We start from the raw sequence: 15,221 nt of genomic DNA on the forward strand, positions 1-15,221 counted from the left end.
ACAAATATCACACACACACACATTTTCCCCAGGAGTATCACAAGGTCTCTCATGGAAAAGTTGTATGGATGCCAGTAGATGCAATATTAGACAAGGCAAGGATGGCTAGGGAGGTAGTTTCAGAACCATTCGGTGGTGCAGTCAGACAGAGAAAGCAGAAGCAAACCCAAAGAAGAGGGAGTGTAAGCAACCACCTATGTATGGTCTTTCCCTGTCTGCAGCAAAGAAGAGCAAAGGACATCAAAGACACAGGAAGCAGCGGACCCACGGACATCAGTTTCCAGAACCCTGAGACCCGAACTAGATGACTACCACTGGCTGCCACTCCCACCGTTCTGAAAGAGATCACATTAGAAGATCCTGGGTAGAGTGAGAGAAAACTAAAACAAGACTCAAAATCATAAAAAGACCAAGCTTACTGGCTGGACAGAGCCTGGAGGAACCCCCAAGACCATGCTCTAAGTCACCCTTCAGGATTGGAAATGAACTCATCCCAGGGTTCAGTTTAAAGCCAAATAACAGGCAGACTTAAAGGGGGGGACACTGGTCCTAGTGAGTACTCATACTGTAGAAAAACTAAACACTTGAGTCACAAACAAAGTGTTGACCCAAGGACAAAGTTCAGAGGGTTAGGAAAGAAGGAGGAACGGAAACGGAAAACACATGGAAGAAGTAGGATAAATGACGTCACGCTGTGGAGATTGCAACGTATATGAACTGTTGAATGGGAAAATGATGTACTTTGTAAAATTACACCCAATTTACAATAAAAAGTTTTAAAATAACTCAGGGAGAGGAGATTCAGGCTCAGAAGTCATATAATTAAACTATGACATTTAAAAGCAAATGCAAGAAACAGTGTATACATAAAAGACATGATTAAATGAATATTGGGAACATCTACGTTAAATCTTAAAATTCTTTTCCATAACCCAACAAATGAAACATAATATTCTTTCCATACAGACTTTTATAATTCCTTCCAGACTTATCTTTTAAACATATAAACCTGGTTCAGAACTTCTCAAATATAAGCATGTGAGTGTGGGAATAAGGCATATGGAACCAGGCACTTTGGAAAGCTATCTTAAAAAATAATGCAAATTTCTAATTGTGAGGGGGGAAAATGCATTTTTGTTTTTCTTTGCCTCTCAAAACTGACCACAAAAGAACCATCTCCATTTTCAAATAAAGTTGAGATATTTGTAACCCTAAATCCCAAGTTATGACTGTGAAACACAAATAGACATGTTGGAGATGACTACGCAGATCGGCAAAAGTTCACACTGAAGTACCTACAAATCTCCTGATAAGAAATAAGCTAACCTGGCCTGCAAAAGAAGAGAACTACTCGAGACATGGAGGGCTTGTACCACAATGACGACCAGGTAAGAAACAAGCAGATCTGAGACCCAGGAAACTGAACATCCAACACAAAAGAACGGCAAAACAAATTCCCAGTATGCCAGAAAAGGGAATTTAGGACATCAATAGGTTAAGTAGGCTTAGCGTTACTTAGTCCTGACTGAAGTGTATCAGGAGACTCTGGAAGGAAGGTTACCAGAAAAAAAGAAAAACTAGCATAATACTGCAAAGATCTGATTTTAAAAAGTGTATTGAGAGTTGTTTTAAGAAGCAATTGATTGGAGGGTGAGATCACAAGAAATGGAGAAAAGATCGAGGTTCTCAAGGATTCAATTTTACTTGGATCCACAATCAATGTCCGTGGAAGCAGCAGTTAAGAGATCAAAAACATTGCACTGGGCAAATCTGCTACAAAAGAGCTCTTTAAAGTGTTACAAAAGGAAATATATCACTTTGAAGACTAAGGTTTGCCTGGCCCAAAAACCCCACTGCCATCAAGTCCATTTTGAATGAAGCACAGCTCGGTCCCATGCCAGCCTCACAACTGTGGGTCCGTCAACTAGGCGGACGGGCCCTGTGAGTGCCACAAAGGGCTGGAACACAGCAACGACTGTGAGGACGGCCACGGAACTGCAGACAGCGTTTCACTCGCTTCTGTATGTCGGAACTGACTTGCCACCATCCAACAACACATGTCCAAGGGTATATAAAAAAGTATCGCTACTAAGACTTCAGTTCATACATGCATGAGCTTATTACAATCAACACGTGTTTAAACATGTTTCTGCATATGAATATGGCTGCATACAAGTTCCTTCAGTAATACATTTCCTTAGTCTCAATAGAGTGCCTTCAAATCAAAGCTCCAAGCAAAATATTGCCTTCCAAATGAATCTGCTAGACCGGGGAAGTTCAAGTCAGTGAGGTTGGCTAAGAAGGTTAAAGGGACTGTCTTGTGGATTTCAAAGGAGCACTTCACGATGTTCTTGACGGACCCAGGACAATCACAGGGGCTTACTGTGAAAACGTTTTAAGAAAACTGAAAACTACATAGGTGAGGAAAAGGCCAAATAATTTGCACCGAAGAATTTATTTTATGACAATCATTCAAGTGTAGCAAGGGCTGTCGTAAGAGAATTTCCTTGGCAAGCCTTACCCCATCCACCCTACATTCCTCATCTTGCCCTTTCACACTTCTTTTTATTCCTATAACTCAAAGGACATTCCGAAGGCACATGCTGAGTCCCTTGAGGATGTCAAGACTGCTGTTTGCTGTGGGGGATCACAGAGCTCCAAATTCTTCAGGGAAGGATTAGAGAGAGAAAGACCGCCCTCAGAAGTACATAGACCTAGACGGGGAATAAATCCAGAGATAACGGCTTCACATTCTGATGTTATTAAAAAGGTTTCTATCATTTTATAGCAATACTTTTTGACTTACCATTGTAAAGCAGTGGTTTTCAATTAAATAGATTTTGCATACCAGAAACACTGCCAATACCAGATGTTTCTGATTGTCCTAAGGAGGAGCACGGCAGGAGGTGCTACTGAGAAGAGGGCAGGGACCTGGTAAACACCTGACAACAGCTACAACACACTAGACAAAGATTGATCTGGCCCCAAATGCTAATAGTGGCAAGCCTAAGAATCCTGCTATAATGTAACTCTATAATCCGATAGATTTGCCATTATGAAGTTTATTACATTCCACAGCACATTGAAGCTACTGGTCCCACAATGAGAAAGCATAAAATGAGTTTATTCTCTTGGTATCAAACTTTTAATCGCAGTGCAAAGCAGTAAAGGTAAGTGCTCTTAAAACACTGAATAGAGTGCTGTCTACTAGTAACAGTTTCTGAGACCTAAAACTTTATGGTTGGAAAACTTAGTCATACGCTCATAACAAAGCCCACGATCTTGGTTGAACCCTGCAGGTTTTATGGAAAATTGAATGAGCAAATTAATTAAAAGCCAATACAACCAAACTTATTTTTTAGAGGGAAAAGTGTTCATTATTTTCAGAGAAATTGAAAAATAATCTCACTACCCTCCAAGTAGTGTTGTTGATGATCTTCAGTGCCAACAAAAGTAGGTTAAGCGTCAGTTAACTTCACAAGTCCCAAGGGCTGTGGGGCTCACCCTTCCTCACGCCGCCACCCTTAAATAGTTCCTGTTGTCGTGGTGACCCCTCCAACCATAAAATTATTGTCATGGCTACTTCTTAACTGTAATTTTGCTACTTTTATGAATCGGGTGACCCCTGTGAAAAGATTGTTCGACCCACAAAGTGGTCGCGGACCCACAGGTTGAGAACCACTGCCCTATGGTAATAATTTTATTTTTAAAGCCTTCAACCTACTTCAAGAGCACAAGTAGAAACGACACAAATATTGGGGGGGGGGAGCGCTAAAGGTTATCAACCAAACTTATTTAAGAGGAATTAAAAAAAAAGTAGCCTCAACAATGCATTTATTTATTTATTTATTATCTGAAAGGGGGATCAGAGCAAAGCATTTCATTATCCAAGGCAATTATACAAATTGTCAACTCAGATGAGCTTTCTTAGATTTAAACTAGATTTTTATTTTGGACCTTCAAAATAAAACTTTGAATCTATTTCTAATAATCATTTTGTCAAACTTTCTTTTAAAAAGTGTAATGGGGTGGAAACATTCTGAACAGGACAAAAAATTATCTAAACCTTTTTGAAAATCAACTCATTTCAGACCTTTAAAAATGAAAAGGTTTTTCTTCCAGATCTGTGAGTAGGCTTAAGTGTTTCCAATAATGTTAACATCAGCTTGCTGACTAATTAAGCATTAGAGTGTTTAACAGGTTTTTACAGCTTTTTTAGTTTCCAGATACACATGGCCACATGTGCCACAACTGGAATATGCTATACCACAACCAGAACTCCATTCCACTTACGGTGAAGTTGCTCAACTTTACTTTACTTTCTATCCGAGCAGCTAGATCTTATTTCACTAAATCGCTCATTACACTTTTATGTCCTTCACTAAATTATAGACAACACTGGTGTAGAGATGACTTCTTGTACATTTTTGCATTTATTATATTTAGTACAAAATAGGTTCTCAGTAAACAATTTCTAAATAAATAAATGAGGAAACACTCATATCATTAATACGATTTTAAAGTAATTCAAAAGAAAATATGAATCTGCTCAAACTTATTAAGGTATCTTAGTCCTCACGATGAAGTTGAATCCATATCTCACATTATAGTTAACTCCAAATGGGTCAATGACCTAAATAGAAGAACTCAAAAACAAAACAAAACCCACTCACTATCATCAATTTTGCCTAGATCATAAAACTCTTAGAAGAAAACACAGGAAAGTAAAGCATTCAAGTCTTGCTTTTGACCATGAATTCTTAGATATGTTACCAAAAACTTGAGGAACAAGAGACAAACTGGATAAGCTGAACTTCATCAAAATAAAAAATAGAGCGCTTCAAAAAACTATCAACAAAGTGAAGAAACAGAATGAGATAAAATGTTGGGGGATCACATAAAGATTTAATATCTATAATATAGAAAGAAATGTACAGATCAACAATAAAAAGACAAACAGCACATTATAAATGGGCAACTGATTAGGAGAGGCACTTATTCAAAGATGCAAAAATGCCTAGTAAATACATGAAAAGATGTTCAACATTATCTGTTATTCCCAAACCAAACATGCTGCCATGAATTGATTCTGACTCACAGTGACAGTATAGACAGAGCTGCAGCTGTGGGCGTTGAGTCTGTACATCTTTACTGGAGCAGAAAGCCTCTCCTTTTCCCCACAGAGCAGATGATGTGTTCAAACTGCGGACCTTGTAGTTAGCAGCCCAACTCATAACCCACTATGCCACCAGGGCTCCTTTTGTTTGTCATTAGGGAAATACAAAGCCACAGTTAAATTAACATTTTACTCTAAGATGGCTAGTATTAGCCGTAATTAGATTAAAACTTTAACGAAGATGGCTATTAGAAGAAGAAAAAAATGTAACAAGTATTGGTGAAGATGAGCAGAAATTGGAATCCTTGAACAATGCTGGTGGTAATGTAAAATGGTATAGTCACTATTGAAAACAGTTTGATGATTGCTCAAAGGAGTTATGCATATATTTACCATATGGTCTAGCAATTCTGCTCCTAGATATGACGTCAAATCAATGTGTACAATCATGCACATATTGCATAGCAACCAAAGCTTTGGTGGGAGATTGTGACCTTGGTGGACAGGAAGCAGGCAGTGGCCTACACATAATTAACCCGATGTGGTCAGCCACCATCTTTGGGCAAGGCCTGTTTCCGACTTGGGTCAAAATCCCGTGAGCAAGACACTTGGCTGCTGTGAAACACTTGTACTTCCCCAGGGATACCTGGGCCAGTCAGCCTCGAGTCATGAAAGCATGTGCTCGAGTAGAGGATTCACACCGATGCTCAGTGCAGCACTATTCCCAATAGCTAAAAAGATGGAAACAATCCAAGGATCCATCAAAAGATTAATGGATCAACAACATGTGGTATACATCCATACAATGGAAAATAATTCATCCATAAGGAGAAATGAAGTTCTGATACATGCTACAGCCTGGATGAACCTGGAAAACATCAGGCTAAGTGATATAAATGAGATAAAAAGGACAAATATTGTGCAAACTTATGTGAAATATCTAGAATTGGCAAATGCATAGAAACAAAAGGTTTTCACTTTTGTCAGTGACTAACAGGGCCAGGGAAGGAGGAGGTGAAAGAAAGATGTGGGAATGGATAGCAGTGATGTTTGCACAACATAACGAATGTAATTAATGTCACGCTTAAAATTCCTCCACCACCCCCAAAATTACCTATTTTGTTATAATGAAATTTTAAAATCAGGAAGTTTTTGTCTTTTAACTTTTTATTGTAAATTAATTAAGGGGTCATTTCAGATAATCATTTTTGCATTTCACAACGTATCAAACTTCCTAATAGCTTACCTTAATTCCAATTTTTTTCCTTCCTCTTGTAGGATATAATCTTACCCCTCACCCTACTTTAACACCTGTCTACCCTTGAGCTTGTTGCTCCTTTCCCCTTTCTCCCTTCCCCTCTCACTCCTGGTACCCATCAAAGTCTAATTCTTTTGGCATGAAAGCTTTATCTTTTGTTTTCAAACCATGGTATCATACAGTATTTGCCCGTCGTGATTGACTAGAAAAGGTTTTGATTTTGAAATCAATTTTGTTTCAATATACTGTAACCCATTGTACAACTTCTCTCAATCATCTACTCGAAAATATTCACATACTTGTCAAATCAACCATAATTAAAGAAACAATATTTTCCTTACAAAGAAATCTATCACAATCAAGAATTCAAATATTGCCATAATCTGAAAATATTTTGACACCTAGAAGCACTGGTTTAATGTGGTTCATTATACTCTATTTTATTAATATTATCAATCTTTAGGGCATTCTGCCTTTTTCCTGTGAGCTATAAAATGTCAACAGTAGGAGCCTATAAATATATAAGTACGTAAATGTAAGTGCATATTTGTAACACAACTAATATAACCTAATTGAAAGAGATACCTGCATTTTTCAAGCATGAGTATGGTTTTTAAAAATTAAAATATTCTCAAATGATTCAGCACATTCAGAGTTATCAAAAACATTCTTTAACAACAGCATCAAAAAGATGGAGTAACGGCCAGTGCTAGCAGAGCCTCTCAGAGCCCGACCTGAATTCTAAAGTTCTGAATCGAATGTCTTTTGGGAACTCATTACAATATTTACAAAGACAAAAAACAAACTCGTTGCCATCAAGTTGATTTTAATCAGGGATACATAAATATAAATTATTATTTTAAGTGTTCTAAGAACAGACCCACTGCTAATATAAGAGGGCTTCAAATTATTTGTAGGAAAATAGAATTAAAAGATAATGGAACTTTTCCATCCACAAACATTTTGATGCTTCTTCATGTTGAATATCCCCACAAAAATTATTAAACCAATTATAAATATATAACAAACAGCCTCACTGTTTTATAAAGCTTAAAATATTTATCTCTAAACTACATAAAAAATTTTCTTAAGAGAAGTAGAGAGAAAAAGAAAGGAAGAAAAAAAAAGTAGAAGCACACAACCCATGAAGGGAGAATATTTCATTTACTACATTAAAGAAAACAATTTTTTCAGACAGAATCGTATGCTTCATCCTGTTTCACAAACTAAGCCATGTTACCAATGAAAGTAGAAGTGAAGGCTTTTGTATTTCTACATCATGGTAATTGGCCACAGGGCTTGCTTTGGACAGTCATTACGAGATCAGCCTTGTCACCAATACAACTTAATTGCATTAAAAGAAAACAACTTTTCTTTGAGTTATACTTTCCCACCAACCTCTAGTCATATAAAGACCTGGTTCAATCTTATGCCTCTCGAATAGTTTGGTTTAGTGCACAGAGGTATTTTTTAAACTATTATATGATTAAGTATGTCCGTACAGAGTGATCAGAAGCATCTGGGAAAGGTAGTAGTGGGGAAAAAAATCCTCATTGGGAAAGTTAGCTAAATGCTGGCTCTTCAGAGTGGCCCATTATCAACATTCATAGTGGGTTTCTTTATTCTCAGGTCCCTGAGGTATGCGCAATAAATTATGACTCGAACTACACAAGTCACACTTGGCTCCAAAATGAAATTTTCCTACTTCTACTTTCTAGTCCCCAAGGTGGGAAGAGGAAATCCTGGTCACAGCCAGAAAAAGTCAGATTTTTGGCTCGAAAATACATTTTCCTGCTTCTCTAAAAGCCAAATTCTGCTATGGAGACTAGAAAAGTCTTTACTCAGTATTTTAGAATGCATTTTAATTTTTACTTCCCTAATCTGTTTCTCCAATTGAAAAAATTCAGTATCATAAAATTAATGTCATTGTCCTCTTTTTCCCATTTTAGTCACTTCTCTAACTATAGACACCAATCTCAACCTTTTAAAGCATGAATTCAAATGAAATAATGCCCCTCACAATGATGCAGATACAGAACACTTGACACTTTCATTTGTAAATGGCTTCTACTTATTCCTGAATAGATTAATCAAAAAGCAAATTCATCTAATCGATTCCAACTCAGAACAGCCTTGTGTAGGGTTTCTAAGATTGTGAATCTTTTTTTCTTTTTAAATGTACCTTCTTTTTAACAGAGCAGTTCGGATGAGGGCTGGAGAGCCCTTATGCTCTAGCACTGCTGCTCGGCCCTGCAGCTACAAACAGTGTAAAGCTTTCTCCCGAGGAATGCCGGCTGGGATTGACTAAACTGCGGACCTTGAGGTTAGCAGCCTACCATCTAGAGAAAACAAAGCAAAAATGGAAGGCAAAGCCACTTGAAGTATAGTTTTGGTTTTAGAAGAGGCTACTAATGGTGATCATTTGGTTCATTATCTCATGTTATAGAAGAGTAAGCCAGATTAACCATAAAGTACACTCAGAATCATGCCCTTGTGTAATGTCCTCTTTTGTGTGGTAGCGGAGCCCTGGTGTATAGTGGTTCTAACCATAAGGTCAGCCATAAAAAGCTTCCATCTCGGAAAATCGCCGGGACAGAAACTCACAGTGACACCTACAGGGTCACTACCAGTCAGATCAACTCAATGCCTCTGAGTCTGCTTTTGTCTTTTGTTTGGTAGACTCTGGCTTGCTTGCAGTCAATCAAGAATATAGCAAAGGTGAAGGGATTGCTGTTCCCTTGATCAGGTTGCATTATATGGCAAAAGAATGGGGCAGTTACACCTGAGAAGATGCTAAAGGATCCCAGCGTACTGTAAGTTAGGCCTTGGGCTGCTAACCACAAGATCAGATGTTCTGCAGAAGAAAGACAAGGTTAACCCTCCTATAAAGATCTGTAACCTAAGAAACCCTGGATCAGGTGGCTAAGAGGCAAATCAACTCCATAGCAGTGGCTTCTGGTGATTCCGTCAAGTTACAGAAGGCTCTATTTTAGCAGACTGGAGTGAGATTATCCAGCTGGCTCTGAAAAAGTAAGCTGCCATGTTGCCTCCGAGAGGGTCATATGGCAAGGAACTGTGAGTAGCCTCTAGGGGCCAAAAATGGTCCCTGGCTGAATCAGCAAGAAAACAGATGAACTCAATCCAATAACCATAAGAACTGGAATCTGCCTACAAAGAGTGTAACACAGTGAAAACCTTGGTTAGTGTTTCAGAACCCAGAGTAGAGGACATCGTTAAGCCATGCCCACTTGTGGCCCAGGAAAAGGATGAGATGATAAAACGGCATTGTTCTAGCTCACGATGCTTATGGTCACTTATGCAGCAACAGAAAACTGAAATCAAAAGTGATAACCAGTCTAATCAATCTAAGAGACGCCTAGCATTCATTGTGCACTTCTACACATTAGACAGGGTTTAAGATGCGCTTGGGGATTGAGCAACATCTTTTCCAATAATTTATGACTCACAAGATATTATATTATATTATAAGTCATAATAATTACTATCACCCTATTCATTATCACATATTATTTGAATTTTCATTGTATGCATATATTAGTCACTGTTTTAGTCTCATTAAATATTTCATATCGCTGACTATGAGTCCCGGGTGGCACTTAAACTATAGTATTTAAACTATCAGCCAAAATGTTGGCAAGTTCAAGTTCAAAAGTACTTTGAAAGACAGGACTGGTTACCTGTTTATGAAAGTCACAGGCCTGAAAACTCTATGGAGCAGTTCTACTCTGCACACACAAGGTCGTCATGAGTCAGAACTGACGGTGATGACGACCAGCAACCTTCCTAACCATGGATCGAGGCTGGATCATGTGTTTTTTGTTTTTTCTCTTTTTGATCACATGTCTTAAAGTGTCTGGGAAATGTTGCTGTTTAAAATAACAATGTCCAATGTCAAGTTAAAAAACAAAACTGAATACTATTTTGATAATTTATGAAACCTTCATTTAAATATTAATTCAACCATCATTTATTACACACTATATTACAACACAACATTTTGATTACAGAGATACAGAAATGTTTGAGAAACTGTCCCCGTCTTCAAGCTATACAATCTAATTATAAAACATTTCCACTCACTAAAATATAATGTAACAAAGACAGTGTGTAATATGCAGGAGAATGGAAATGCAAATAAGGAACTTGTTAATTAATTGTAGAATATCACAGACCTTTCTCCTTATCAAGAGGTGCTGACTATTATATCAATTGGTATGAGTCAGCTTTTTTTAGTAATAAAAGTTTGTGGTGCCAGGACAATTTGTTGTTGTTGTTAGACTGTCATGTCGGTTCTGACTCACAACAACCCTATGTAGAACAGAAACAAAACCCTGCCGTGTCCTGCTCATACTCACAATTGCTAGGTGTGTTCCCATTGTCTCTGCCGCTGTCTGTCTTGTCTTGTTGAGGGCCTTTCTCTCTTTCACTGCCCTCTACTTTACCAAGCATGGTGTCCTTCTCCCAGGACAATAGTTATAGGTTATCCTTTCCTGCTCCCTGGAGCCACCAGGGAGACCTGTGAGAATTATCTCCTTCTCTCCTCTCCGACTATACCTCATTGATATCCTGTTGTTTTGCTGTTTTGGGCAATATGAACAGCTGGGAGTCAGACGAGCAGGACGGTGACTGAGGACTGCCAAAGCAGGCCAGCAGGGACCTTTCTGGTACGATAAAATGATGCAAAGAAAAACTTACCCTAGAAACCCAAATGAGGACTGAGCATGACAGTGGGACAAGAGGAAAGTCAAAGGAAACAGAGGAAAGAGCTAGGAGGCAAAGGGCATTTATAGAGGTCTAAATAAAGGCATGTACATATGCAAATATATTTAATCTGAGAATGGGGAAATAGATCTATGTGCATATATTTATACACTTAGAATTAAGGTACCAGAAGGACATTGGACCTCGACTCAAGTACTCCCTCAATGCATGAATACTTTCTTCTATTAAATTGGCATTCCATGATGCTCACCTTCCTGACACAACCGCTGAAAATAGAAGACACGGTTCTGAGCATGGCCATCAGGGCCCTCAATGGAAGCTGGTGAAAGTCAGAGAGGTTAAAAGGATTAGATTATGTATCATCAGGTGAAACAATCCTTGAAGACTTCTAGAAATTTTGAAGAGGTCCAAAGTTAAGGAGATAGGGGCTAATCAGAGAAATATTGTTTATACTGTTAATATTAGTCCTACCCAAAGACTACTATGACCTAGAGAAATAAAAGTTATATAACTCACAGTGCACAGTAAAGCACTGACAATTAAAATAGATCACTGTTTCATGAAAGAACTTTTGGTCTGTTTCGTGAGTATGAGACATTGACGGGTTGAATGTTCAGTGAAGGATATAGATTGTACTTAATGGAGTCAACTCAGTTGTGAGAAAATCTCAAGCCTTGTTCTCAAGATTGCAAGCACCTTCAAATAGCTGTAAGAAGGGGGTAAAAACCCCAACAACCCTGCCTGGTAGAAGACAGTATCATTTTAGGGCTTAAACTATTTCCAAAAATAGTTTTCCATATGGAATGTTTAGCAAACAATCAGACCTATTTCTGGCCAAAATGGAATAATGGATGGAATATCTATCACATTATTAATAACTATAAAACTGGACAAAATAGATTAGGAGATACCAAGCAGTACAGAAGTGCAATCTCGGAGATAAAGAAGAGTCAACAGGTGAACTCCATGATTCCCACTTGTCTTTTGAGGTATAACTTTCTGACCAGTGTAGAGGTGGAGTACAGTCAGGGCATGGTCCTGCTGAGCCGAGGTGTAAGAGAAAGAAATGAAGCAGCTGAATCTGCAAAGCAGTACACTAGAGTTCAGCAGAAAAAGTAGAAAGGAAGTAGGTGGAAGGGCCCTGGGATTCCCTGGAGTACTCCTATAAGTCAATGTCTTGATAAAGTCCAAAGTGCTAGGCTCTACCTTCACAGTTTCTGATTCTACATAGGTCTAGGTGAATCTGAAAATCTGCATTTCTACTCTTAGCCACAATTTCAGTGACTCTTACTCAGCTAAAGATAGGTATAAGTGAAAAAATAAAAAATAAATCTATGTCTACTAAACCTTTCTCACTCATTCAGATTCACAAAAGATTTAAAATAAAATGTCTCGGGTAAGAGGAAAGTGTAGAATTAATGTCTCCCTAATAAAATGTAAAAGAAGAAAAGAGAAAAAAATGATTAGGGCAAAAAAAAAAAAAAAAAGAATTAATGTCAAACAAAGATAAAGGTCTTGTTGGCCTACCTGCAGATCTCTCACATTTGGGAAAGGAATTCCTACTGTTATGACAGCACGGGCATTGTCATCTGAGAAATCCAGACCCTCACTCACTTTGCCACGACAAACTGCTACCAGGAGTGCTCCATCTTAAACAACAGAAAACGAGCGTTTTAGAAAGCACACTCAAAATTACCCAGCATCTGCTTATTTCTGTTATTTTGAAGAGATCTAAATATCAAGCAATCATAGTAGTGACTTTGAAAAAATAAAAATCAAACACTACTAAGATAGAGCTTCAAAAGTGCAAGGTCTTAAATAAAAATTATAGTAAGTACATGCAGATGCTATAGTGCAAACAGATTGACAAATTCTAGTACGCAGTATCTCCCAGTACATAAAGCTATCAGAGAATGAACAGTCACTTGCAAAAGAACGGAGCAATTATAAACCACTAGTATTACCTCATCCAACTAACATTACAATTATTATATTGTTGGTAAAGTTTTCGGAACAAATTCAAGTTTTAACGTATACTATATATTATAATGAATCAATATCATACTTAAACACACATACCATAGATAGACATTTGCACATGGTATGCACACACACAGGATCTTATTATAGAAAGGTAATAATTTTATTATAAGGGGCTCTGATGATGCTGTGGTTAAGCACTCAGCTGTTGATTGAAACGTCAGCAGTCCAAACCCACCACCTGCTCGAGGGAGAAAGATGTGGTGTTCCTGATACACCAGAAATATACACCTGGGAGAGGCTGTTAACCAAGCCACACCCGTTGTTCCCTTAGGGTATCCTTCTACTTTAAGATACCATCCTTCATTTTCCATGGGGGAACGCTCAGCTGAACGACAGATCAAATCTCCATCAAAGCCCTTCTTCAGTATATAAGAGCCATCTGGGACACAGAGAGATGCTGCAGGGCTATTTGGATGAGCCTGTGCCAGATCTCTAAAGCTTCAAGGCTGCAGAGTTCCCCGTGCACCAGAGACTGTAGCACAGAGATTCAGAGAAGTAGTGTTGAGACTATGTGGTACCTTCTCATCTGGCCTGAGACTCGGAACTCTGTGGGACAGAGTGACACATGAGCTGGCTTCTTGGCCCATGGAAGCAAATGTCATGGAACCACAAGCTGAGCACTAGAGAAAGACTTGACTGGGGACTGAGGAGAGAGAGGTACTGCTATGGAACAATGACTGTATCCTTAATTGTTTGCTGATTCTGACTCGTGGTAACATATTAAGTTCCCTAATAAGCCCCCTTATTTGTGTGTGTGTGTGTGTAGGGGGGGGGGGTATAGATTTGGAATTAGATGGTATCCAATAGCATCACTATGCTTTATAATCAATGTTATCAAAGGGTTGGTTCTGAGATTTCATATGATGTCACAATGTCTATAAATTCAAACTTTCTTTATATAATAAAATATAAGCACAAATTACACTATTTGCATTAAAATATGGGATTCTTTTTCCTAGTAAGAATGATACTGGTGCATCTCTGTACAAGGAAGACTGTGAGATAATATCTGAATGCTTGTTCATTCTTTATTTTTTTGCTTCAAAATTCTTAGAATCCTTTATTATATAAAAATATTCAGCTTTTGTTTCTTGACACTTTTTCCATCTATGTCTATACACTTCTGAAAGTGATGTGTCCATCTCTCTGACCTTTCCATGAAGAATTCTTTTTTTTTTAAATCGTTTTATTAGGGGCACATACAACTCTTATCACAATCCATACATACATCAATTGTGTAAAGCACATTTGTACATCCATTGCCCTCATCATTCTCAAAACATTTGCTCTCCCCTTGAGCCCTGGCTTGTTCAATCTTATATTGAACTCGTATCACTCATTCACTCAATACTGCCATCCATCAAGTCGATTCTGACTCATGGCAACCCTCTAGGGCAAGGTGAAACTGCCCTGTGGGTTCTGAGACTATAACTCCTTCTGGGAGCAGAAAGCCGTATCTTTCTCCTGCAGAGTAGCCGGTGGGTTCAAACTGCTGACCTTGCCCTGAGAACGCCAACTCGTAACCAATATGCCACCAGCATTCCTTGAACGGGCATACCCAAGTGAAAATTTTACTTATTTTCTTTTCACTAAGGATCATGAAATATAATTTTTTTCTTAGATGCAAAATAACATTAGTAGAATTCTAACATCATCAACCTCTTCTTATATTATAGTAAAATATTTTTTAATTGGCTAAGAACTTTCCAATTACCTTTCTCTCCTTTGCATTTGATCGCATCATAGTATACCTGCAGTAATTCATCAAAATCAGTTTTGTCACTTCCTTGTGGTTCTACAATGACGGTCTTTATCAACTCCAGATTATCCCATAAACCAGTGGAGCGCCAACGTTCTTTGAATTTTTCTAATAGCTAAAACAGAGGAAAAACATGAATATGATTTGTTCAACTAAACCAAACATGTTTGTTTAGAGCCTCAAGATCTACTGAGTGAGTTATGGCAAGCATAGTAGACCTTCTGTTGTCTTTCGTTATCTTTTAAATAAGAGGAAAAACAGCACTTAAGGGCCGTTGCTCAGTCAATCATGAAATAATTCAG

At 38.1% G+C, this 15,221-nt stretch overlaps 1 protein-coding gene across 1 annotated transcript in view; it reads right to left on the reverse strand.

Annotated features, from left to right (window-relative positions):
* BRIP1 (BRCA1 interacting DNA helicase 1) overlaps positions 1-15,221 on the reverse strand; it is a 141,991-nt gene that overhangs the window by 28,914 nt on the left and 97,856 nt on the right. Inside the window, 2 exon segments of the mRNA XM_075561490.1 lie at positions 12,645-12,766; positions 14,875-15,034. Coding sequence (XP_075417605.1) covers positions 12,645-12,766; positions 14,875-15,034 — 282 coding nt within the window.

Source organism: Tenrec ecaudatus, chromosome 10, assembly GCF_050624435.1.
Source record: "Tenrec ecaudatus isolate mTenEca1 chromosome 10, mTenEca1.hap1, whole genome shotgun sequence".
NCBI lineage: Eukaryota > Metazoa > Chordata > Mammalia > Afrosoricida > Tenrecidae > Tenrec > Tenrec ecaudatus.